General features: G+C 29.2%; 1 protein-coding gene across 9 annotated transcripts in view; it reads left to right on the forward strand.

The window, feature by feature from the left end:
- milt (trafficking kinesin-binding protein milt) overlaps positions 1–22,113 on the forward strand; it is a 370,892-nt gene extending 348,779 nt beyond the window's left edge. For all 9 annotated transcript variants that reach the window (XM_075364617.1, XM_075364618.1, XM_075364619.1 and 6 more), the window contains 5 exons: positions 3,847–4,060; positions 7,114–7,388; positions 9,681–9,994; positions 13,725–13,843; positions 17,227–22,113. In XM_075364617.1, coding sequence (XP_075220732.1) covers positions 3,847–4,060; positions 7,114–7,388; positions 9,681–9,994; positions 13,725–13,843; positions 17,227–17,604 — 1,300 coding nt within the window. In that variant the 3' untranslated portion in view covers positions 17,605–22,113. The remainder of the gene's footprint in view (positions 1–3,846; positions 4,061–7,113; positions 7,389–9,680; positions 9,995–13,724; positions 13,844–17,226) is intronic.
- The last annotated feature ends 5,059 nt before the right edge of the window (positions 22,114–27,172 follow it).

Consider the following 27,172-nt stretch of genomic DNA (forward strand, 5'->3'; position numbering starts at 1 on the left):
AAACATTTATACCACTTGTAAACGCTTGTTTTATTTGTAGAAGAATTGCCATAAGCAACATTTAACATTTCCAATGCAGTGCTGCACTTAATTTCATTCTTAAAGCAAAGTATAATGCAAATTCTTTGTTTCATTTTTTCCACAAGTTAAAAATCACTGACCATATGATAACATGGGTAGCCTTTTTGAAAGCCATCAAAAAACTAAGCATCCAGTATGACTACCAATATAAATATACGTTACGGACAAGTGTACTAACACAAAAGAAAATGTGACAATTGGATTTATACAGTACAGAAGATTTAAAAGTTAAATTCCACGTATTGTTTTACTTTTTTCTTTTTTTTTTTTTTTTATTAAACCTCATATTCTATAATTGTTACATACTGCATGAAACCTTTTCCTGTACTGTACAAAAATTAATTTCTGTATCAAAAATGAAAATGGGAGTAATTGATTCAGTGTTGAAAAAAATTTCTATTATTTAAAAATTCATATTAAATTCATTAAATTAGGTAAAAACATTCTGTTTATTTGCAAGCATATTTCAATAAATCATAAAGTATTTATAATAAGAGTTTGAAATTTATATAAACAATCAGTACTCTTCAGTGGCCAAAATTAATGGGTAAAAATTACACATAGGCTTTGAGTGGATAGCAGCGTTACAATGCCACAGAAAAGAGAGCATAGTGAGCAATTTTTTAGTTCATTGAAGTTAAATTTGTTTCTTTGTTTAAAAAAACTTTTGTCATGAACCCAGTGATACTTTCATGTGATTGTTTACCAGTATCTAAAATTGTTTAAAAACAGGACGTACTCTAAAATGGAAGTCACTGATATTAAAGACAACAAGGAAAAAATCTTAGTACTGCTGTTATAGGTTTTACCCTTTATATTGTTTATTTCTCAACAATTAGATGATTTTGAGACAAAGATAGATTTCTTTTTTTTAATAAAGTGCTTATGTTGGGTAAAGGTAACAAAAAACACACAGCTAGTATTTGCCAAAAGAAATTGGACTGTATTGAAAGTGTAACAAATGAACTTATGTTATAATCATAATCTTAAAACATAACAGGAAATTATGAAATTAACATAACTTAATAATACTTAACATATCAGCTGAATCAACAAATGAATAATGATGTTAAATACGAAAATACATGAATAAACATTTTTTAAATACACAATGTAACAGAGCCTGAAAATAAGAGAACATAAAACACCTTAATTTCAAATTAGAACTTAAGACATAACATCAATAGAAAGTGGAACTGGAAAACAGTTGCACTACTAACATATACTGTACTATGAAGATTAGCAATGAACAGATTTCATTAGGTTAGGAAACATTAATTACAATAATTTCAGTATAGAAGGCGTTAAATTACAATATAATCACATTAAAATAAATAATAATATAAATGGAGTTTATTTTGATAGATGAGCCTTCTTGAGAATACAAAAATCACAAAGTCCTAAAACATACCAGCACATCAGGAGTAATTTGCTTTAGGTTAATTTACGAGAAGTATGATGAATACAGTGCATAAGTAGCAAAGAATTAATCTCGGCGATCAACAAGTTGCAGAAATAAATTATAGAGTTAATTACAATAACAAATCGTAATAATTAAACATGTAAAATAGGTAAGCTACCTATCATGAATGCATTTAAGTGAATAAATGGTTTTCTTTTAACTAAACTTGAAATCGTAAGGCATGAGGTATGATGAACTGAATGTTCCACAAATTTCAATGATAAAGTCACTGTTTAACGTAATAATGAAAATTGAACTTGCCTGTAGCACACAAATAATATTAAGAGACGAACTCGTGAATGCAGATACATGAATACATACAGTAATCCTGGGCGTAGTCCGCACTGGTGTATCAGGAATACAGAGGTGTGATGTGGTTTAGTGGTAGAATAATGCGTAGAATCTGAGATGTGTAGTGACGAGTTTTGAGATTCTGCTTGGATGAGAATATTATCACAAAGTTTGCAGGATAGTATGGCCATAGGCGACTGCACTGGTGAAATGTTGGATCTACTCTGCTGAGAAGATGGCATGAGAGAAAAAGGGGGGAACCAGATCCAGGTAGTGGACAGGAGAGAGTGTGTGTAAAAAACAAGAGATGTGTGCATGTTTAGTATGGGAATGAAAGAATAACGGGTGTATGAAAAGGGTAGTCAAAAATAATTCGATAGAAGAATGGACGCGGTCACTAAGGATGACGGAGGGAGTGTCGAACACGAGAACAAATAATAAAACAGGTATAAATGACAAGCCCAAAAGTACAAAACAAAGTGAAATTTAACAATCCTGTAACAAAACAACAGGACCCAACTCTAGCTTAGAATTCATTGAAAATAACAGAAACTTTACGCTAAACGGCGTAAACAGCTTATTTACCCTCATTACAGTGATTATATCCATGTTGCATTAGCCACTTAATTTTCAAAGCGGTACATTAGAAGGTAGTGGTAAATCAGAGGGGTTCATCATTGACCATACGGCCTTCCAAAGTTCGGATATTACACTTTGATCTTGGATTTGTGAAAATCGTGGTCTCTTAAGAAAGGTTTATGACCTGACAATTTGCAGAAGATAATCACAGTCGTAACAATTATTTGCAAGATAATGGTAACAAGGAAACTGCAGGAAATAGTATATCTTTTGAATTTCTGCAAAGCCATAAATGAGATCTATTCGATTTGAAAAAACTTTCAAGGCATGACCTTATATATTATCTATTCATATAAATTATATTTTATATTATCATTTGTAAAACTGCATTCGATAACCTAGAGTTCTTTTATAACGTGTTGTATGTACAGATGTAAAGAAAATATCAAATTTTAAATTGAAGGAGATTTTTTTTTCTGTTGGATTTTAACCTTTCAGGATCCTTCTAAACAGAAAAAATTAATGGTGTATAAATTAAAGTCCTAAAAAATAGACAACAAATTTTGTGAAACTCCCTCCAGAGAGAAAGCTGGGTTTCGACATTTGTACTAATCTTAGTATGGTTGTAAAAACCAGTCTTTGCAAAAATATATTTTTGCAAAAGTTTATAAACCACAAAAATCATTGAAAATAAAATTTGAAGCATAACATTCCAAGGAATTGTTACACAAATTTTTAGTGAGAGATCCAGTTTCTTTTGCCCATTTATTTTGTTAATGACTTTCTCACTTCATAAGTGTTTTCAATAAAGCTTTCAATTTAAACTTAGTAATTGCTTTTGAAATTTTTATGGAGGCCCTTCCTTCTCCTAGTGATAAGAAATTATTAACAGAATAACACTGCTAATATTGTATACTTATTTTATTAATATTTTTATATTTAATAAGTATTCATTTTTAAATTAATTGTTTCATATTTGGTGGGATGTTGTGATGATTGACATAGAATGTTTTCATGGATACTAATTTAGAATGCCAATAACAGTTTTCAAATTTTTCATACAATTATGTTTATATAACATATCCCTGCAAGTGACACAGTTCACTGGTTTGAAGTAATGTTTTTAAAGCAGATATTGTTATTAAGAAAGATGCAGACTAGTTACTATCTCTTTTTGTGTTTGTAAGTTTTATATTTCTATAACAAAATTTTAATTTTGTGAAAAATAATATATAAATTTGCCTACACTCTCCTCATGAATAAAAAAAATTAATATATTGTATACATTGATGGTTGTACAGTTGATTGTTAATTAAAAATAATATATTTTTTCATTTGGATTTCATGACTTATCACTGTTTCTTTGGAAAGTTTCTGCTTATTAAATGGGAATTGTTGTATGAATTTTATATTTAATTGTAAATTATTTTCAGGGGTCCTTCAGGACAACAAGGAAGAGTACCTGGATCACAGGATTTGGAAGCAGCTTTAAGAAGGCTTACACCATCAGCAGTTATGGCACGTCGTGCTGCTCTTAGTGCAGGAATGCCGTTGGATAATGATTGTCGAACACCAGATTCTATTATGTCGACCGGTAGCAGTGGTGGTTATAGTACTATGCCTTGGAAGATGCCTGATAAACTTCAGGTATATTTTAATTTATGTACTAAAATTTTGATATATACGAGGGTTATTTTTTTTTCAAGGTCCGATCAGTCACAAAATTAAAACCACAGTGAAAATAAAAAATTTTTTATTTGTAACAAGTACTTACATAGTTACGCTATTTCTCTACATAGTTGCCACTCCGATTTAGACATTTGTCATAGCGTGGTACCAACTTTCCAATACCCTCATCATAGAACAGAGCCGCCTGTGTTTTCAGCCATGTTTCTACGCTGGTCTGCAGCTCTTGGTGGAATTCATGGAAGCGGAGAGGAATGTTGTCATCAGGCATTGTCTTTCTTCACGACAATGCTCGGCTGCACACTGCAGCTGTAACAAAGAAGCTCCTGCAGCGAAAAAAAAAATAACCCTCGTATTTTAAATACCTTTACATTTGAGATATTTTAAAAAATGTCTTATAATTTATGGTTTTTAAATTGTAAGCTAATTTTAGTTTGTTCACACATCCATTGTTATGCCTGCACATTTTTGGGCAGGATGGTTACTGTTTCAATCTGCGACACAATTTTTTGGTCCAGGATATTTCTGTTTTCACTGATCCTGGTAGGTACCAGGAAGTTCCAAGGGCTTTGTTTTACGGTATATATGACAGGTTATCTCTAAAGTAAAGACTCTTTCATTGTGAAAAATTTATTCTGAAAACTTTGTAAATAGTTTTATTTCTCTTAAACTAAATACCTTATACTACTTCTCTGTATAATCGCCACATGAATTAAGGCATTTATCATAGTGATACACCAGATTCAATATACCCTCATCATATTCTTCTGCCGCCAGTCCATTTAGCCATTGATTAGCAGCATTTTTTTAAGTTCATTGTAACCCATGAATTGTTTACCACTCAAAAATTCTTTCAATTTCCCAAACAAATTGTAATCAGAAGGAGCTAAGTCTAGACTATGTGGAGGTGATCATAAATTTCCCATCCAAATGTTCTCAATAAATCACGTGTCGGACCTGCAACATGTGGACATGCATTATCTTGCAGCAGGACGACGCTGTCAGTCAGCTGCTCACATTGCTGATTTTGAATGGTGCGCCGTAACTTACGTAGAATTTCACAGTAGGGTTCTGCATTTATAGTCGTTCCGCATGGCATGAAATCAATCAGAAGTATGCCAAATCGATCCCAAAAGACTGTGGCCATCAGTTTGCTTCCAGATGGCTGTGGCATGACCTTTGTTCTGGTTGATGATTGAGGATAACGCCATTCACTTCACTGTCGTTTTCTCTCTGGCGTGTAATACAAAATCCATATTTCATTGCTGGTGAACAATTGAATTAAGGAACTTATCGCCTTTTTCTATGTAGCACATCAAAAATTCCAAACTAGATCCCATTCGGATTTTTTTGTGTGATGTTCCACTAAGATGTGCAGCACCCAACATGCACAAACCTTTCTAAAGCCTAAGTGGTCATGAACAATGCAACCAATAACAGCTCTTGAAACATCAGGAAAAAGAATGCCAGGTCGGAAATCATTAAGTGACAGTCTTTTCTGATTTCAACATCAACGCATCTCAAGTCCTCCGTGATTATCGAGGTCCTCCCCAAAAATTCTTCATCATGCACATTAATTCTGTTATTTTTAAACCTTTCACACCATTTTCAAATGTTTCTTTCATTTATTACATTATCATCATACACAGCAACCAACTGCAATGGATTTCAGCCGGCTAAACGTTTTGATGGTTTAAAAAACACACATTACTAGTGTGGCCATGAATGACACCTTAATGAGAAAAATTTCCTGGCAGTCTTTACTTTAGAGATATCTCTCGCGTATATATATTGCGATCAAAAACATTTCTGCTATATTGAATTGCAGTTCATTTGCAGGTATTTACATAATTTATTGTTCAGGGTATTGGATTTTTATTGAAATTGCTCTATTAATTGTGTCATTTTTTGAAATTAGTTTTAGCTGCTTAAGAGTTAAATTTAATTATTGAAAAAAAAATTCTAATAAGAGATAATTCAGCTCATATTTTTATTATATTTCTTGAACATATCTTTCATTGTAATCTTTACTGTATTTAAAAGTCATATTTTTAAGTTGAAAAATGAAATTTAGCAGCATAGCATTAAAAGCATGTAACAATATTACAGATTGTTTCTGTAATTTGTTTTTCTGTTAATATATTATTTCATATTTTATTTTTTAATATTATTACTATGATAATTGCTACTAACATAGAAAAATTTAATTTAAATCTTTCAACCTTGACATGATCCATTTTTTTAGAATGAGACCACCACACCCCCAAGCACTTGTTGGGTGTAACTAAAAATGTTAAATATGGAAAAGATAACATTTGAAAAACACAAAAAAGTATTTTATATAAAAATCTTCTGACAAGTGAGTGTGGTGGCTATGCATTGTTTTTCACAAGTAATTTCAAATGTTGCCTACAGTAATTCTTAAATAACTGTTCACTTCTGAAACATTAAAAAAAATAATTAACAAATTCTACAATTAAAAATGACTATTTTTTTATATGGGACCCTCATACCCCCTGAGGGAAACTGGTATATCTTTATTGTTAATATTATCATCCTTCTAACAGGAATCATTGTTGAATATAATTTTTTTCTTCATTTTTCATTTTTAACATTCACAAAACTGTATAGAATTATTAAATAATTGAACAAAATACAATCAAAGTAATTAACTAGTTAAGTTTATTAATTACTAATTGTAAACTTCCTAATTTATGTCATGTGACAAATTACATTAATTATACTAATAATATAGATATTTTGGATATTATTTTTTTTCTTATGAATCAAATACAAAAGCCTTTATGGATAAAAATCAAAGAACTTGTTGCCACATGCCATTTTTTGGTATTTTCACTACTCATTTGCAGAGAACTGGACATACCAAACTAGATTACCATAAGCATATCATATCTAGATTAAGTAAAAGTACAAGTGAGATGTTCATTATAGTTAATGAACTTCATTTTCTTTCCCAAGTAAATTTTTTAACATTTAAAAAAAAACATTTGCAGATCGTAAAACCAATTGAAGGATCAGTTACATTACATCACTGGAGTCAACTAGCAACACCATCTTTAGGAGGTTTATTAGAGGAAAATCCTGGAGTTAGAGTACAAGGTGGTACTGACCTTGAGACTCTAGGGCTTACAACGTACTCGCTTTCTGATGTCGAAGAAGATGACGAAATCATTCATCCTGGGAAGAGTTTCCAACAGTCCGGTCATGTTACAACATTAACTAATAGTACTGTAATGCATCCTGATGACAACACTAGTGTAACTTCTAGGTAAGCTATTTGCTTGTTTTGTTTTGTATCATATTTCCTTCTTCCTTCTTCAAAACACTATTTATTAACTGAAAGGAATTGCAAAATTGCTTTTCTAATTAAAATATTTTCTTGTGTAGTTTATGAAAGCAAATGAATATATGAATACAATTTTTTTTTTAAACTTGATTTTGCTTGACAAATTTTTTATTAATTGTTTTTAATTTCTTAAAAAAGGGAGATTCTCAGTTACACCCATTTTTACTTTCCTGGCATCTTTAGCTCCTTGACCCCCAAAAAGTATTAAAATATATATATAATGAATATTTTGCGACCCCCCCCCCCCCCAACCACAACCCAATACTACTGAGCTGCATTGATAGCAATGGGTATGAACATGCATGTATGAGGTATACAATCATGAGCAATTTACAGGTTCTAACTTGAAGTGTACATGCTCTTTGTAATTTTGTCTGCTTGCATAATATTTGCTATGAGAGCATCATGTTTGATTATTTTTATGATATGTTTGAACACATCGTGTTCTCAGCAGTATAAAAGAGGTGTAAGGGATTGCAGAACGTTAGTTTAGTTTCAAATGCAAAAGCATGTGTCTGGTGCCTTTATTTAACTTTTTAAAAGCGTAGTCTTATTCAAAATAATAGTAATTAAAATTTCAATTTTTTAGTGTGCGGTCAAACAGTGTAACTCTTGACTACACTGAAGGATGTCTTTAAAATTTATTTTTATAATTTTTTAGCATCTGTATGTAAATTGTTCTGCTTAAAATTATATCACTTTTCCAATCTAGTGTGTGTTTTGTTTCTTATTAAAGCTGAACTTCTCAAATTTGTGTTTAATTTTAATAGACATTTACGTCAGTTTTGTCAGAATTAAATTCTTTTCAAAGTTAACTAGAAATTTTTATTTGTTTATTGGTAAATAAACAAATTTATTTTATTCTAGACCTAAAAAAGTGTATTTTCTGACAAAACGTTTTTTCTTTACGCCATTTTTCTTAAAACCTAAGTGAGATAGAGGTCTGGGACTACTTTCATTTCATTGCTTGGATCAAAAACCATGAGAAAACACCAAGTTTATCTTTAAATTTATACCCCAAGAATTTTAGTAGAAAGCATGCCTAAATGTTTTGCAAGCCAAAAATCGTCAATGAATTGTTTTCTGACCTATGTTTATTTGAACTTTTTTCTTATTTTTGGCTATAAAATCATCTCCCAAGAGATTGCCATGAATTTAGAATAATTTTGTCTGACAAATTACAAATATTATTACTGTGGAATATGACTTTTGAGTATTTATTTATTTTAATAGTCATTATGATATTGTACAGCTACGGTCGCAAGCTACTGCTAATCATTGCCAACACTAAGCAGTAAATTGCTGTATTTAATATACTTATCTATAGAAGCCGGTTTATTGAACATGGTTTTGAATATAGGCAATTTATCATACTTTATACTCTACAATTTACCTAAGGATAGTAGTTCCTGAGATGTTCCAGTTGTTGTTGAATAATCAGAATACAAGAATGGAAAAAATTCTATAGTTAAAAAAAATACAAATCAGTACATTTTATGTAATAATGAAGTCAGAAAAAAATAGCATATACATATTTATATAAAGCAAATATAATATTTAAATTACAGTATATTTCAAGGATTGGTTCGGGCAATTCCAAAGAGTTTTGGGGAAAATAACATAATAGTAGCTTTGCTATTACAAGAATAACAAAAAGAAACTGCTCTAGTACTATAATGATCAAAGAAATATGTAGAAAAGTACTGATCAGAGTAGTATATAAAGTAAATAATTATAAATAGAAAAGAGAACTTGATATTGTTAAATTAGTACATAGAAATAATTATTTCATGAAATAATACTAGTATATTACTATGAAAAGATAATAAATCTATACATGTTAACAATTTTAAAAGTGTTAATTACTAAATATTTAAGTACACATTCAAATACCTGATAAAGTATGAAAAGAAAAAAAACAGCTATTATTTAAAATCGCAAAAGAAAAAAACACTTCTGTAAAAGATGATTCTCTTAAACTGAGCCTTTCTTTTAGGCTGGAATGCAACTTAAACCAAACATGTGTAATAATATAGGTATAAAATAACTGATCGCTAGTAATTATGTAAATTATTCAAGGCATATCTTATATTTCTATAATTTACATTAATTACTGTAATGGTAAACTAGATTTCATTAATTAGAAAATTAATAATATATGAATAAAAGCAGTAAATAGTACATGGTTGTTATAATTCTTTTTCTTATTTTTAGCATAAGAGGAAGTCAGATGTGTACAGCTATGAGTAGTCAAATTAGCAGTCGAGCGAGTAGTGCAGTACAAACGCCGATAACAAGGTCACGACGTAATTCAACATCGACATTTTCAACTGCACTTGGTTTGGCTAAAATGTTAAATGAAAGAGGTATTAAAGCTGCTACTCCTTCTACACTCGGCTCTCCAAATTTTTCTCCTACTGCTACTCCTGCTAATAGTCCGGACAGTTCTCCAACATCTAGCCCTGATCGTTCTAGGTCGCCATCTCCATCCCCATCACCAGCTCCATATTCTGCTTTAGGACTTCCAGGTAAATAATACAGATGAACCCTTTAAAACTTATTGAAAAATTTTCATATAAAATATAAATTAAGTTTTTTGAGTGAATGAAATGAGACTATGGTTATTTATTATCTCAATGTAATTGTTAATTTTTTGCCCAGTCTTCTGTCCAATTTCATTGGGAAAAAATGAATGAGGGTTGGGCATCTGCATTAGAAAATAGCAACCCTCTTGTGTTATTGTCCTCTTTAATGTTAATTCTAACTGTAATAAAATTATTACTATTAACTATACACTGAAAAGAGCATGGATGTGTAATTGTCTTAATATATTTGTACAATAACCTTGTATATTACAAGATACAATATTAATTATATACTGACAGTAACCTGAAGTGGAAGAAGCACATTAGTTCCAATACTGCAAAGCCTAAGGAGGAGAGCATACTTAATTACAAAAATCTGACCTATTATGATTGTAAGCGATTCACTTATGATCTATTTTGCATTCTTCCATTCAATCTTAAATTATTGCATAATAATTTAGGGATCATCATACAATAATGCATTCAAACCACTTCAGGCGTTGCAGAATAAGTTCCTCAAAAAAAGTTTCTTTAAAAATATTGGATGTAGCACAAGGACATTTATACAGTGAAAATGAAATACCAAATATGCAAAGTCCATATTTAATTGCTTCTATTTTGGAATGTATAAATAAATGAGAACCTATAAGTAGATCTTATAATGTTAGGACCAGGAGACAAACCAATGGAGTTGTAGATCTGAAATTCAGCACTGCGGTAGGAGGTAGATCATATCAGGTAGAATATATTGGACCCGTGGCTTAAAACATGTTACCAGAAGATATAAGAAATATCAATATGAAAAGATTATTAAAGAAGAAATGAAATTGTGCATTGAAAATAATTTAAGCATCAAATTGCATTTAAGTTAGGTTTTTTTTTTTAGGGATTGAGTGAAGTGAGTTTAACTATAACTTTTATTAATAATAGAAGTGGTGCGAGTCTAATTGATATAAAAATTGCTGTTTTCCTTTTCATAAGTTATTTTATTTAATGAGAATAAATATAATCAAAAACATACAAGCAAGCTTAAATGAGCTGCTATTAGCAGCTTGGATGCCTTTGGCTGTGAATTATATGTACTTCTACTTTATAATATATATATAAATAAATAACTGTTCACCGTGTTAAATGGTATGTAAAGCATCCCTCACATGGTAATTGGAAGTACTGCAGCAGTCCTACATACTCTTTACTCGTCCATCACAAATGGTATTCTACATTAGTTATTTTTATTATCTTACTTATTTGTCTTGATGTATGACCGGTATATTTTTAGGAAATTATTTCTTTTTCAGTTGGTAAGTAATTATTTTTCAGTTATTAGAATTAACAAAATAAGTAAAACAATTTGAAAGAGCACAATAAAATCCCTGTTTAAAAACAATTATTTAATACTGTTAATAATTGTAGAGATGTCAAAAAAGATGTGATATAATGAAATTGTATATCATTTACATACATATTAAAATATAAAAATTAATGTATTTACGTTTCCATTTTCAATTTCAATATTGTATTTCATGAAAAAAAATTAATTTCCTGAAAATATACCAGGCACACATCGAGACAAATAAGTAAGATAATAAAAATAAATAATGTAGAATGCAATTTGTTATGGACCAGTAAATAGTAGGTATACTAGATCGTGGATACCGGTGTTCTTTGGTGGTTGGGTTTCAATTAACCACACATCTCAGAAATGGTCGAACTGAGAATGTACAAGACTACACTTCATTCACACTCATACATATCATCCTCATTCATCCTCTGAAGAATTATCTAAAACGGTAGTTACCGGAGGCTAAACAGGAAAAAGAAAGAAGTAAATAGTAGGTAGGATTGCTGAGTACTTTCAGTTGCCATGTGAGGGATGCTTTATAAACCATTTAACAAGATAAGCAACACTTATTTATTTATACATATATTATAGAGTAGAAGTGCATATAATTCACACCAAAGGTGACCAGGCTGTTTATAGAAGCTTTTTTGAGCATGTATTTAAGCTTGCTTATTCATATCTGTTGCTGATTATATTTATTCTCATTAAACATAATAACTTATTTGTTAACAATAAAAAAAACACAGAAGAGAAAGAAATAAAGAAAAGGAAAATAAAAACTACATAATTTTTTTTTACAAAGAAAAGATGTGTTTCCAGGACCCGTAGGTTACTAGACACAAATTTATTCAAATTTTATTGATTTATTCAAATTTTAATATTGCAATACACAAATATTATTGTTATTATTATAGTTAAACTTTTCTTGATTGAAGGGATCTAGGGAGCTTCAAAACCTAAGAGGATTCCTTAAACTGTTGAATCCCATGTGTGGGAATAGTTTGTTTAAAAAACAGCTTGAATATGGCAATATTTCATGTTTTGTTAAAATTCTTGAGGGTGTCCATAGTGGTTCATGGTAAAGAAAAGAATAAAACTAATTAATCCTAGAATTGGATTGTAATTTATGTTGTCTCTTCACAAAATAATGTATTAAGTCATTGATCGGTTATTCATTTTTAGCTAAGTAAAACCTCCCAGATTCTCTCATTACCAGAAAGATCAAGAGTAAATAAAAATCAGGAAATTTTTTTTGTATTGATTTCTTTTATGTATTTGCATAAATGGAAATTTGTGTGACAGATTATTTAATTTCACATTTTTGTGTTAATAAACACATAATTCTAAGCTAACTATTTTTATAATTTGACTATTAGGAATTTATTATATAGAGTGTAATTTTGTAAATACATTATTGTAATGTTATGTATCAGTTAGTTGTTAAGCATGATCAGTTGTATAATAACGTAATGCATTTTTTTCATCTTTGCCTGTAAATAGGAACTGTATATGATGAATGTTTGTTCACTTTAAAGGTTTTGGGATTAATATAAGTTTTTTTTTAAGTTTTACTGCATTATTGACTTTACTACTTAAGCAGTCTATATTTTTGTGCTAAACTGACTGTGATAACAAAAAGAAATATTTTAAATAAAACTGAAAACTATTATGAGAGTTGAAAATGTGAATTACTAAATACCATTGCATTCATTATGAATGTATAGTAACTGGATTATTGAAAAAGAAAAGTTATTAAAATTCCCAGGAGTGATCAAACCATATTGTAAAATAATGATTTGCACAATAAATTATGCTGTTTACAACTGTTTTATTCATCAACAAGAAAAGCTATCTCTTGGTGAGAATCTATTGTACTGAAGGAAAGTATTTTAGCTCTCACCTAGGGGATAATTATTATGAGTTCTCAGTGTTTGGAAATATCTTTGTGAAGTGTAATATAGTTAGATTTATGAAGTAAACAGTTATCTACTACTCAGGTATATGTTAAAATTACCTACTAATTTTAAAATTTGATAAATTGATAATGCTAAAACTGTGCGTAAAATCATGATCTATAATTATATGTTATAAAATAAAAAGGCACTTATTTTATAGTTTTAAGTTTTTTTTTATTATTTAGGCCTCTGTTTAGAAAATGTTTTGATAACTAAAAAAACTTTCCCTCCATACCCTAAAAATTTCTAAACGTAGATACTCAGGTTTTTCAGGTAAATAACTCATTTACAAAAAACTTTCTTGTTTGTAATACATATTACTGTGTCTGTTTTTCAATAATATTCATGTTTAATTTTACATCTTATGATTTTTAAGGTTTTTTGATGAGCAGTGGTGCAGAACTACTCCGAAAGACTTTAACAGGTTCACATCAAAAAACACAGCATCGTAGTAGGCAGCGTAGTTCTCGTGCTATTGCTCGGCAAGATAAGAAGGTATGTTTTTATAAAGATTGGTCACTTATTTATTTAACCATCAAGTTTAAAACATGTTTTACTTTATACATTCATAGCGGTTAGTGATCAGTATGCATTGCATCTGACTGTTGAATATTTTCTGTAATTGGTTAAGGCTTATCGCTTAGTTTTTATTTGCATCTATTGATCAAGCTCTAAGCTATACAGATGTATAGATTGTTTTTCTATATGTAGAAACTAGTTTTTTTTTTGCACTGTTAGGCGTATATAAGTTGTTTGTATGTTAGTGACAGAAATTTGAGTAGGAATACCAGTCAACTTTTTAATGGATGCTACTGTTTTGGGTTTTGGTAGGGGCCTAACTTACCATATTTAACATCATTTAGGTATAAGTTTTGGATTCCTACAGCCTTGAAACTTAATTCATGTCTAAAATTTGGTAAAAATTGTCAACCAACTTATATTGAAATGTCAGTTTTTACAAATATTTATATTTTACATGTATTATTAAGTGATAAGTCAGGATTAGGACACTCAGAACTAAGATATAAAATTTTAATACTCTTAGTGAACTTCATTCACATCTTTGTTTTTCATTTATGCTCATTACCATTCATGTGAGAAGATTGAAAAAATAGATACTTTTGATGAAAAGTTAGCATGTTAAGTTAAGACAACTAAATGTACTAGTTTTTCATAAGGAGACAAAATGATGCAATTTATTCCTCATAGTCATTACCAGACTGCAGTTCAGCTCACAATTGACTGCAAATTGTAATGCTAAATCTCACAGGTCAAACTAAACAAAAAAAAAAAAACAGAATTTCAAAACATACAGAAAGTCCACCATAACCAATCTGTTATTTGCAAACACTTCTAAATATCCTGCACAGAACAAACATATTTTTTTTTTTTATTCAAGCTGCATCTAATGTAAACATACATGTCAGTTAATAACTTGGCTAAAATTTTACTTGGCTGGCCAAGGAATGTCGCCAAATCAGGAAATCAAACATCCAGGAAAGGTTTCTCGCAGAACATCCATTGCGATTCTCGCCTTATGGGTGGTGGCACCATCCTGTTGAAATCAAATTTCATGTCCTTGAAAGTCATTCAGTTTCGGTCGCACAAATTCATTCAACATGTTTACGTATCGATGAGATGTTACTGTTACTCTGCGATTTAACTCCTCAAAAAAATATGGGCCAATTATGCTGAACTTTTAAACCGCACACCACACTGTAACATGTTGACTGTGAAGTGGTTTTTCAAGAATTTGCCGTGGATTATGTGAAGCCCAATAACGGTAATTTTGTTTATTCACAAATCCTGACAGATGAAAATGCACCTCATCACTTAAAAGAATAATGGCATCCTGGTGGACATTTTCGAGGATGACCTCGCAAGCTGCTTTGCGAGACGCCCAATCATTTGCATTAAGTTGCTGCACTAACATCATCTTATATGGATGTAATTTCAGGTCGGCATGAAGAATTCGTCGTACACTTCGATCAGAAATGGCTAGCGCAGCAGCATCTCTTGCTGCTGAATGTCGTGGAGACCGCGTAACAGCTAACCTTACAGCATTAATGTTTTCAGACGTTCTCACAGTCTGGTTTCATTTTTAAAGCAGACAATGTGTTCCTAAAATTCTTCACCCACAACAATATCGTATTCCTACTAGGAACAGACTCATGTCAATTTAAATTGAAATGTCTGCAAAATAAACGCTGAGTTACAATAACAGAGTCATTATTTTTAAAATAGGCTTCAATCACAAACGCTCGTTGTTCACCCGACCACAACATACTGGTTACTGAAATAACATGAATAGACCTGTCGATGTACAACACTCCCACCTTCTCATTAATAGTGGTGCCAACATAACAATTACTACAAAATCGTCAGATTTATATGCCAGACCCTGTATTAGTTTGATTCTCTGGATATTTTTGTTGTATTGGTAAACATGTCTGAAAAGTATCTGTATATTTTTAGCCATATTGGATGTTTAGTCTGTGTTGTCAGCTATCAAAAGGATAACACGTGTTTTGGTATGATCGGCGATTTTTTATTTGTATAAATAATGGATCAGAGAATTTGTCTTAAATTTTGCTATAAGAATGTAATAAAGTCCAGAAATGTTTTAAAAATGTTAAATATTGCTTTTGGTGAGTCTTCTATGAGTAAAGCAAGGGTTTATCAGTGGTATAGTGTTTCCAAGAAGCTCATGAAGACATTGAAGATGACGAGCGCTGCGGACGCCACAGCACATCAACAACCGATGAAAACTTGAAAAAAGTGAAAGAAATGATTATGAATGATCACCGGATCACAATCAAAGAAGTTGCTTTTGATGTTGGGATATCAATTGGCTCATGCCATGAAATTTTTTCAGATGTTTTGGGTATTAAATGTGTGACAGCAAAATTTAATCAAAATTGTTGAATTTTGAACAAAAACAGCAGTGAATGGAAGTTGCTCAGGAGTTGCTAAATGAAGTCAACGACGATTCAGAACTACTGAATTGTGTCATAATGGTCATAGATGTCATATTGTGTCATAGGTGATGAAACATGGATTTACCTTTATCATGTTGAAACTAAGGCTCAATCATCCCAGTGGAGACATTCTGGATCACAAAGACCAAAAAAAGTTTGACAACTACGTTTGAATGTGAAGGTAAGGAATTTTAACGGCATAGTGTATCACACAGTTCTTGCCACAAGGTCAAACTATCAATAAGGAGTATTACCTACAAGTTTAATGCTATTTGTGTGAAGCAATCCAAAAAAAACACCCAGACTTGTGGCGAAACAATTCATGGTATTTGCACCATGACAATGTGCCTCCTCACACTTCATTGATTGTTCGTCAATTTTTAGCCAAAAACAACACTGTAATGATACCCCAGCCACCATATTCGCCAGACATGGCCTCATGTGACTTTTTTCTATTCCCAAAAATAAAGAGAACATAAAGGGCCATCATTTTACAAGCATAGTTGAGATTAAAAGTGAATAGCTGAAAGAGCTAAATACAATTCCAAAAGTGTTTCGGGGATTGGAAAAGTGCCAGCATAAGTGTATAATACTAATGGAGACTATTTTGAAAGGGATAACATTAATGTAGACGAATAAATAAAATACTTTCCAAAAAACAAAAATTTTCATTACTTTTTGAACACACCTCCTACTTAAACCTTACAACAATTACACTTAATAAATGTAGCTGCATTATTTGCTTCATGTATATACTTTTTAATTAACATTCATATTTTCTAAAAATATAACAAGTTTGTACCCTAAATGTACAGTTTTGAAGTACATGTCCAGAATATTTTTTAAGCATATCAGTCCATCTGTTTTTGTTAATTTGTGTATTTTTATCATTATTTACAGGCTGGCATCGGACTCGTTGAAACATTAGAAAGGATCGGTTTAGAAACAATAATGTCTACCACCATGTCCACTTCGATATCACCATCGGTCCTAGAAAATGTATTATCTAGAAGAAGTCAGAGATCGCGTTCGCCTACAGTGGTTCAGTCAACATCATCTATAACGACAATACCTAATCTTGGTGTGCCAGGACGCCCTGGTACAGGTATATTGGAATCGAGATTGAGTCAAATACCAAAAGCACAAGCACGACAGCCACGACGAAGAACCGATCTTGGAACCGTACAAGGCCCAACGACTGATAATAATTCAAAACAAACATCATCGCTCGGGACTTTAAGTTCAATGCTTTTTGGCCGTAAAGGTGGATTATTATAAATATGCATAAATATATTTTACAATATATCTGTTGAATGCAAATCAGATTTCTTATTCTCATGTTGTCAAGTGTCAGTTCTTTTATTTTACAGTTATATATTAGGAATCAGTAGTTAGAATGTAAACATCATTTTTTATTAATAATAAGTTTTATTAGAATATACATACTAATTATTTTGCTCTGACATTTTAATACCTTGTTATCATCACAGTATTATATATTTGGTGCTTTTTTGTAGTCATTGAAACAGAATTAATTAAGTGATTAAGAGTTTGTGATAGTATCTTAAATTTTGTCCTCATTAATTTCCATTGTAATGCGATATAAAAATACTGTCATAAGGTAATAGCAAGGAACACGTCTAAATATAATACAACAAACTCTACTGGTACAGATGATGTTTTGAAACATCTAGTCTAATTGGTGCATAAAAATACTTTTATTTATGAATTTTGTTTTTTAAGGTTTTATTTTTAACTTTACAAGATATTGAGACTGAAATTATACCGGTGTGATTATAGAAAAAATCATTTTTCTTTAATTTTTATCTGATTGAGGTAGTTGACATTCCATCTTTTATTTGTGTGTATATATATATATATGTATGGATGTAAAGAGAGACATTTCACATTTATTAAGTGAAAATGCAGGTTAAATTTAATTGTTTGAACTTACAAGTAATAATAATTAGTATTATGATTATATTCTGCATTTTTAAACATTTGTTTATTAATTAAATAAACAACTTTTAAAATTATGTAAATATGACGACTGTCTTCCTGCAATCTCTAATTTTATTTAATTAGGTAGGTATATTATGAATTTTTTTAAAGGTAATTATAGTTTTAATATATTTTTACATCATACTAATTCTAGAAGTAATTTTACTTTGATTTGAAGTAAAAAGAAAAAAGTAATCGAGAATAAGAAATCTGATTATATATGTATTCTGATTTTTAAAAACTACATGAAAGTAATTAATTTCATTAGAAAGTGCAATACAACACATGAAGTATTTTATCAAATTTAAAATCAGTTTATTAAGCTTAATTTATTTAAACATGCAATATTCTATTTTTATTTTTGTAATTAAATGTTACAGTTTTTTTTTCTTTTTAGCTGTCTGTCTTTATCTATATTTACAATGTTTACTGTGAATTTACATGTACATATAAAAATTGATAAAGATGAATAAAATAAATAAATCTGTACTTAAGAAAACTATTACAGAATTAATCAGTTTTTTTATATATAGTAAACACCTTATTGTATTAAACATTTGTTTATCAGAATCCTTACTCATAAATCAGGTTTTTAATTTCTTAATAACATTTTGGAAATTTTTTCATAGGTTTTCATTTACTTTCATAATTATCAGAATAATAGCTAAAGATAATTATTATCATTGTGAAATGATTGCTTGATTTAAGTATTTTTCAAATAAGACAATGGTTATTTTGAAATGCAATGAAGTAATAATAAATTGAACTGCTATGGATCAGAATCTATTACTTTTTTGTTGCTGTTCTGTTTAACAGAGTTAAACTAAATAAAAGAAAACATATTTCATGAATTGAATATTCTATAATGCAGATTTACTATTATTATTGTTATCATCATCATTATTAATATAAAAATTTAGTTTAAAACAAATACCTATATACACAGGTGTTATAATTTAATAGATATTATTATGACAAAATTACAAAAAATAAAACTATAATATTTTTGTCAGCAAGTACAAATTTATTGTTAAAATTATTATAAAAATAATATTTAATTGCACACTTATTTGAAATATATAATTATGAATATATTGATCATACAAATAAATATTTGATTATATTTTATCAATTTAATAAAATACTTGTATTTATTAATATTATGAAGTAATATTTAACGAGTAAACTGAAGTTAATTATTAAAATGTTCTGTAGTTAATGTAGGTACAAGTCTCAGTAATCTGATGTAAGATGTATGAGATTATATTAAACTGCTCGAACATGAAATTTTAATTTAGTGAACTATCTTTTGTAAACTAGGAACCTATGTTTAAATATATATAACAAATATTTTCTTAAACTGGCAGTATACATGATTTTTCGTTGTAGATTGCAGCCATCTTTATCTAACTCTTCATTTTCAGTATTTTCAACTTCATCAAGATAAAATTATCTTCAGGATCACAATTATAGTCAATTTTAGGTTATGTTACTTTTAATTGGATTTGAATATACATGTAGTAGTAGTGGTGATACTATATTTTGATCATTAAATTTCAGTTTAAGGTACTATATAGGTGATGATCAAACTGAGATAACTTTCATCAGTATAACTGTTAATATTTGTTAGGCAGTATAATATCAAATATTAAAATCAGATTACTGAGGAAGTAATTGTCCTCTTGTATTTTAATTTTGTTATTGTGTTGTAAGTAGAAGAACAATATTGTTATTTTGTGGGCCTAGCTTAGATAATATTAATATATAAAAAAAAAATAAAAAAGGTTTCGACGTGTTATTATTTTCTTTAATGTTAAAAAAAAATGTAGTAGAATATATTTTCAGAAAGTAACTTAATTCTTTCTCTATCGCTTATTTAGTTAAACAGTTTTTTGTTATATTTTAATTGTGAAAAAAAATGTATTTATAAAATATGAGTAAGTGGTAGAGCGCTTCCATTGTAAATAAATTTATAAATACATAAAATTATATATTGTGTAATATATGTAATACATAATGTTAACTTGTATATTAAAGATGCGTTATATAGTATGTACAGTTAATAAATAATTAACTACGCTATCGGTTACTGTTTATGTATATTTAATTAAGGCAATATGATAAAATATAGTGTATTTATTATTTAGAGAAAAAAATGGTTTTTGTGTTTTCAGCAGCTAAAATTTTAGTTTGAAAAATTAAAAAAAGCAACATATTTTTCAGTTGTAGAATGTTAAAATATTAAATCAGTTTTATAGAAAAACAGTAATATAACTGTCATCTTGCAGGCAGGTAACTTCTCTTCTATTGCTCTTGCCAATCTGTTTAGATTGTGCATTTGAGCCAGGTTGGTTGTGGTCTTGCAGTATTAATATGTTATTAATTATATTTATTTCATTTTGAACAGTAATTATTATAATTATAATTAGGTACATTGTAAATTGATGATATGTATATTAAAACTATAATACATTTCTTAATACCATTATTTTAAAGCAGTTTCTTTCACAGGGTCCTACGATTTAAGTTTCTTTTTTTTAACTAATTCTTATTTTTAATTTTTTTTGCCGATAAAATAAATTTTAGTAGCTCATTATTAAAGCATTAAATTTTTATTATAAACTAATCTTGCAATTTAAAACAATTTTCTTAGCCCTGTTCCAGTCTGTGATTGCCATATTTATTTACTTCAGTAATATCAGCGCTGCATCCTGAGAAAATTTTATTCACTTATTAATGAATAAAAGTTTGCTCACCTTTTTTATTTACTTACGTATATATTGAAGATACATTTTTATGGTTAGGCTCACAAGTACAGATAATTCAGATGTGTTTGACGATTTCTCTGTTGTCTGTCTGACGGTCACATTAAAGATTGTTCAAAATGATTAATTTTTAATGTCAAACCATAAAAAAAATCCATTTTGTGTAAATCTACTTATGCTTGTCACTAAACTTGAATTATATAATCTATAAAAGTGTGCTTTTATTGAAATATGATCAGCGACTGGCTGTAATCATAAAACTACTGCTGTATAGAATAATGATTTATCCAGATACTTATTCTTTAATACGTTAAAAGATATAGAAAATCCTTTTAAGAATTCTGAAAAAATTTCAATTGAAAATATGTAGGATTCCCTAACATTATTTATTTATTTCTTAACTGAAAAGTTGATTTTTAATATTTATTATTTTTTAAGATAACTTGTGTAAATAATACAAAAATCATGTGTAATTTCATCAGTATCATTTGATTAAATTTGTATTTGTTTATTTTCTAATTTAAGTGGTCTTGATGCTTAATATTAAGATTTATTTTGTGAATTTATTTATGACTTTTGTTTCAATGGTGCTAATCTATTGTAGTTTAATATTACATTACCGACACCAGGTTTAAAACATCATGTTTAATTTTATTGTTTGATTCAAAATTGTATTAAATAGTATTTCATTAATGTTTAGATATTAGTAAAATTGAGGAATTTGTGTATTTTTTTTCTCGGCATGTATTATTGACATAAAATGTACACTAGTTAACTGTATTATAGTAAATACTGTGTATTTAAACATAATCTTAGATTTGACTTTGATTTGAGTGCCTATGATAGGGATTTTCTTTCAGTTTTATTAATGAAATTGTAAAGAAAATGTTAAATTCTGTGATGGGACATTATTTATTCTTTAATTTTTTTTTGTGCTATCAGCAGTAATAATTACCTTAAAAAAGTAAATACATAGTATATTTTTGAATTAAATTTTAAAAATATATACTTTTTCAAGTTAGTTATTGGTTTTATTTATTTATCTCCTTTCTTTTACTTATCTCATTAAACATCCATTCCAAAATGTTTTTGTTATATGAAGTTAGAGTACATCACCAAATTGTGTAAGTATTAGGATTAGAAGACAAGTTTACCTAATAAGTAACTTAGCCCTGAGTAAGGCTCTCTGTTAAAGTCACTGTATAGATCCACAGGCAGAGTTGCTATGACAAACTGCATAGTAATATGTCTTAATTCAAAGAAAATTTGACAACCTCAGCATTAAATTAGTTTACACATTTATCGGGCAAAAAACTTACCCGGTGACTGCTATCACATAACAGCCTGGTGACTTCACCAAGAACTGGGCGAGATATCTGAGGAAAGATTCTAAAACATTCATTTGCTGGTTATCACAGACATCATCAGGTAACCTGTCAGTTCTCTCTTTATTATGGACATAGTGATTCATCTATTTGTAAACAACCTCATGAACCTAATCGCACCATCTCTTCTCATTACATTCTATCATACGGTTTGCTAAGTTGATCCAATCGCTTGGACAGTTTCTGGCCATCAGAAATATTATTATTGATTATTCTTTAGAGTCGGTAGAATTGACAAATAAATCACACATTTTAAGTGGTTATGATAAAACAACACAGATTCTAACTACCACTGCTAGAAGAACTATACAGTCCCATATTTTATTACACCGTTACACTGAGATAGCATCAATTAACTTATGTCAGATTATGCAATTCAAAAACTGGTTTTTTTTTCCAGTAAAAATACTGGTTTTGAATTTATACATAACATATATATTAATCCGCTATAATGATTTTAATGTAAGCAATTTTAATGTAATATATACCGGAGAAAGGTCTGGCAACACTGTTGCCTGAGTAGAGTGCTACTGCACAAGAACACTGACTAGATATTTATGTGCATTGTGCACACTGTCTGATCGGTGTGTGCAGTGGGCCCAGTCTTCATCAGACTGCAGGAGTGTGTAATTGACTTGTTTTTTTTGTGTCTAAACAAATGTGTGTTGAGATTATTAAGATGAAATTCAGAACCTATTTCCATGTTTATTATTTTGTGACGCAGACTACAGTGTTTATTCATCTGATATTGTAATTTTTATATTATTAAAAATATTGATTTGTAAATATTTTCATTTATTTATTTTTTTTAGTCCAAAGTCAGATGTTTGGAATTATTTCAAGAAGGTTGAAGAAAAATATAAGGTGCGTTCTAATTACTGTAATAAAATGTTAATTTGCAAAATCACATGCATGAGCAATCTTCACAATCGTTTAAAAACAGTCTACAAAAAAATTACGGACAAAAAATCATCTGATGCTAGCCTGAGTTCACAAAAACAACCCAGCATCTTTAACTTCTTGAAAAGGAGTAGTTTAGAAGAAATTGTATCAAGACTTGCTGCCTTGGATGGATTAGCCATTAATAGCAGTACAAGTTCATTCATATGAGAGTCATTACAACAACACGGCCATTAATTACCATGAATCTAATTAATTTTATGAAACTATAAATGAATTAGATTGTATGAAGAATGATGGGAAAAAATTTTCTAAACTAGATGAATGGCCTAATAGAGAAATCGCAGATTTTGAATATCAACATATACCATCTTGGAAAAGATTTTAATTTAGGATTACCTCCTATAGCAAGTTGTTGTGATAAGGCAACATAAAACTGGTTTTCGAGAAGCTAAACATTTTTCATTAGGATCTAGCAACTGACATAATTGTATCAACAAATGATGGTGCTGCTGTTATGAAAAGATTTGGCCAAATACCATCAATAATTAATTAACTGTGCTATTCACTTGCCATACACTTAGCAGTTACTGACATATATAAAAATAAAAATCCTGCTGAAACAGATGTAAATGCTACAAATGAGGACTCTGAAAATAACGAGATGATTATGAGGAGTTAGACCCTGTTGACATGAATGATTATAGATTACCTATTCCTGTTTTATTAGATAATTGCCAAAAACTTATTTCTCAAATAAGAAAGATTGCAAATATTTTAGAAAATACCCTGTCAGAAATAGCATTCTTCATTATTATGCGAAACAGAAATATGGAAAAGAATTAAATCTGATACTTGACTGTCAAATGAGATAGAATAGTTTAGAGGCCATGTTAGATAGATTTGTACCACTTAAAAGAATCTGTTGTTTTAAATCTGAATGACCTTAATGCTTCTCACATGTGGAATGAAGATGAAGAAGAATATTGCAAAATTGTAGAGCTTCTTAAAGTTTCAGGAGCAATAAGATTAGCAGCCGAAGCCTTAGGCAGTGTACAAGATGTGAATTTATTAAAAATGAAGGCATATTTGAAATTTTTTGGTGAATTAAAAAATTTGAAAACTGAATTTAATTGCAAGTTATTACATTCCATAAAGACACAAATTGAAGAAAGAAGAGAGACGGGATTGGTAACGCTTCTCTATTTACAAAATTCACAGACCATTTGGACAAAATCTTTTAGTATATTTCTTCCATTAGCTACAGAAACTGACATTATTAAGTTATCTGGACAGATATTAACAAGATTATATAATGATTATTCTACAATAGTTGATTGCGATGTTAAAAAAAGTGACAAAGAAGAAAATCAAGATGATCTATGATGAGAAATGCTATGGATTTAGCAATAAATAAATGTCTGTAAGACTCTGAAGAAGTGATTTCCTATAGTCCTCAAACATTAAAGAAGAGTTTTTGAAATTAGAGGCTACAAATAGAAGAATAAAAAATTTATATTTATTATTTAATATTTGAAAGCCCATTTTAGTAGCAAGTGAGCAAATAAAGAAAGAAGTAAAATAATAATTTACATAAATATAAAACATTTGTTAATTTCTTTGATTTTTTAAGGGTATTATTTTAATAATTTTATATACGTACCTTATGTTTTCCTTTTTTGTATTTTGAATTATAAATTAAAAACTTCTATTTTAAGTTATAAATATGTCTTGTTTGTTAGCTGTAAAAATTTGAAACCAGTTTCATGGAAAAGTTAAAATTTGAAAACTGGTTTTTTAGTCAGTTTTCATCAGCCCCCCTGCTCATTTCATATGTTAAAAGCAAAAACTGATCAAGCAAAATGTACCTCAGTTCTCACCTGAATTGGTACCAAGCAAAAATTGATGATGATTACGATACTGGGTGGGGTTTGCAAACGACAGGTGCAACCTTAAATCATATTGATGGTATTAAACTATTAAAAATAAATTCGAAACCTTAACTGTTTCGACGTAAAAGTCGTTTTACTACCTTCCTTAGTGCCAAAAGAAATAAATGTCAGACTAATTGTTTTAAAGTTAATTTTCAAAATGTTGACTTTGACTGTAAGTCGGGTAACAATTAATTTAAATTTTCTATTGGGTATCCCTTCTGGATTCAATGAAGGTCTACTCTTAGTATTATCTTTTTTAAATTGTTATTTATACAAACTACCTGTGGTCACAGTTGCAAAGAAATCTTTTTATAATTATTCAGTTATATAATAACAGTGTAAACCCTCACTAATTTATTATAATTCAAATCACCTTTTTTTCATTAGACACCAAAAATATTATTTAAACACAAAAGAATTGTCCCATAACGAGATAAAAGACAGTACGAAAATTATCCCAGTTGAAAGGTAAGTTACTTCTACAGCAGGAACAAGTAACAAATTGTACATGTGGTCTACATTTTATGTAAAGACATTTTAAAATATCTTATGAATATGACCTTAGGCTATAGAGTTTAAAAGAGGACTCGTGAAAAAAGATCTTGTAACATATATTTCTTTCAATTTACTCTCTCTGTCTTATTTAACATATTGCTGCATGTGCTTTCATTCTTTAAAGTCGTGTTGGAAATCTTTGGCCTACAAAGCTTCTAAGGAGCTTGGAAACGTTTTCTTTCGCATCTTCCATGGATCCGAAGCCAGATCCCTTCAGCAAGAACTTAATTTTTAATTGAAGAATTAACAATTTTTAGTTTATTTTAGTGCAATTAAAACACTGTACTACTTTTGTAAAATGAATAACATGTGTTATATTGGAACTGATTATATTTCTCATTTGTATAATGTTTCTCTGTAAGACACATTATTTGATTGATGTGCATCACATCAAATATGTAACCAGGTCAGATACTGTATGTTAATTTTTTTTATTGAACTGTATACTTGTATTTATACTTTTTCATTAAAAAAAAATACGAGCAGCATGTATGAAAAAATGTAAAACATTATGTTTTTAATGGGAAATAATTTAAATAAACCAAATTGAGTGTAGCCTGACGTTATTAATGTGTGATTGTACCAAAGTAATGTTCACCATTACTTGTATCTCCATACAAGTGCATTTTTAGAATCTATCTGTCTGTATATATATATATAAGATATTTTATTTAGGATATTATTTAACTATTACCATACTCTAAATTAATCATCAAAGGATATACTTGAATTTTTAAAAAATTCTGTAATTTACACACGCATTAGCAGTCGATGTTTATCGCCTAATTAGTGAGGATTTACTGTACTTTAATGATTTTATATAATTAAGGTAAGAATTTACCTTTAATAAATTTTTACTGCATGGATAAATTCATTAAGTTGTGTATGATATATTTAAAATATATTAATAAAAAAATTATTTTTGTTTTCAATCACAATTTCCTGAAATTGTTCACAGCAGTAGAAATCATTACCTAATCTATTTTATAATCATGCTGAACACTCAATTCAAAAGGCTTTCTACGAAGCGTATTTTTAAAGTAAGGTTCATTTTGAAAGAAAAACAAAACTTAAAAATATAACAAACTTTATTACTTTTACATAAAAATTAAATAGCTTCCTTTGACTCCCAACATATTTTTCATAGTGTTTTGCTGGCTTCTTCATTACCTCTTCAAGAAATTCTGCCGCAAATGACTTAAACCACACAATAATGCCAATTTTCGATACATCATCATCGTCAAACCTTTTTGATGCACTAAGTCATTGTTTAAGGTTAACAAAAAAAGAAATTTATCACTCGGGA

Source organism: Lycorma delicatula, chromosome 4 (assembly GCF_047948215.1).
Source record: "Lycorma delicatula isolate Av1 chromosome 4, ASM4794821v1, whole genome shotgun sequence".
NCBI classification, from domain to species: Eukaryota; Metazoa; Arthropoda; class Insecta; order Hemiptera; family Fulgoridae; genus Lycorma; species Lycorma delicatula.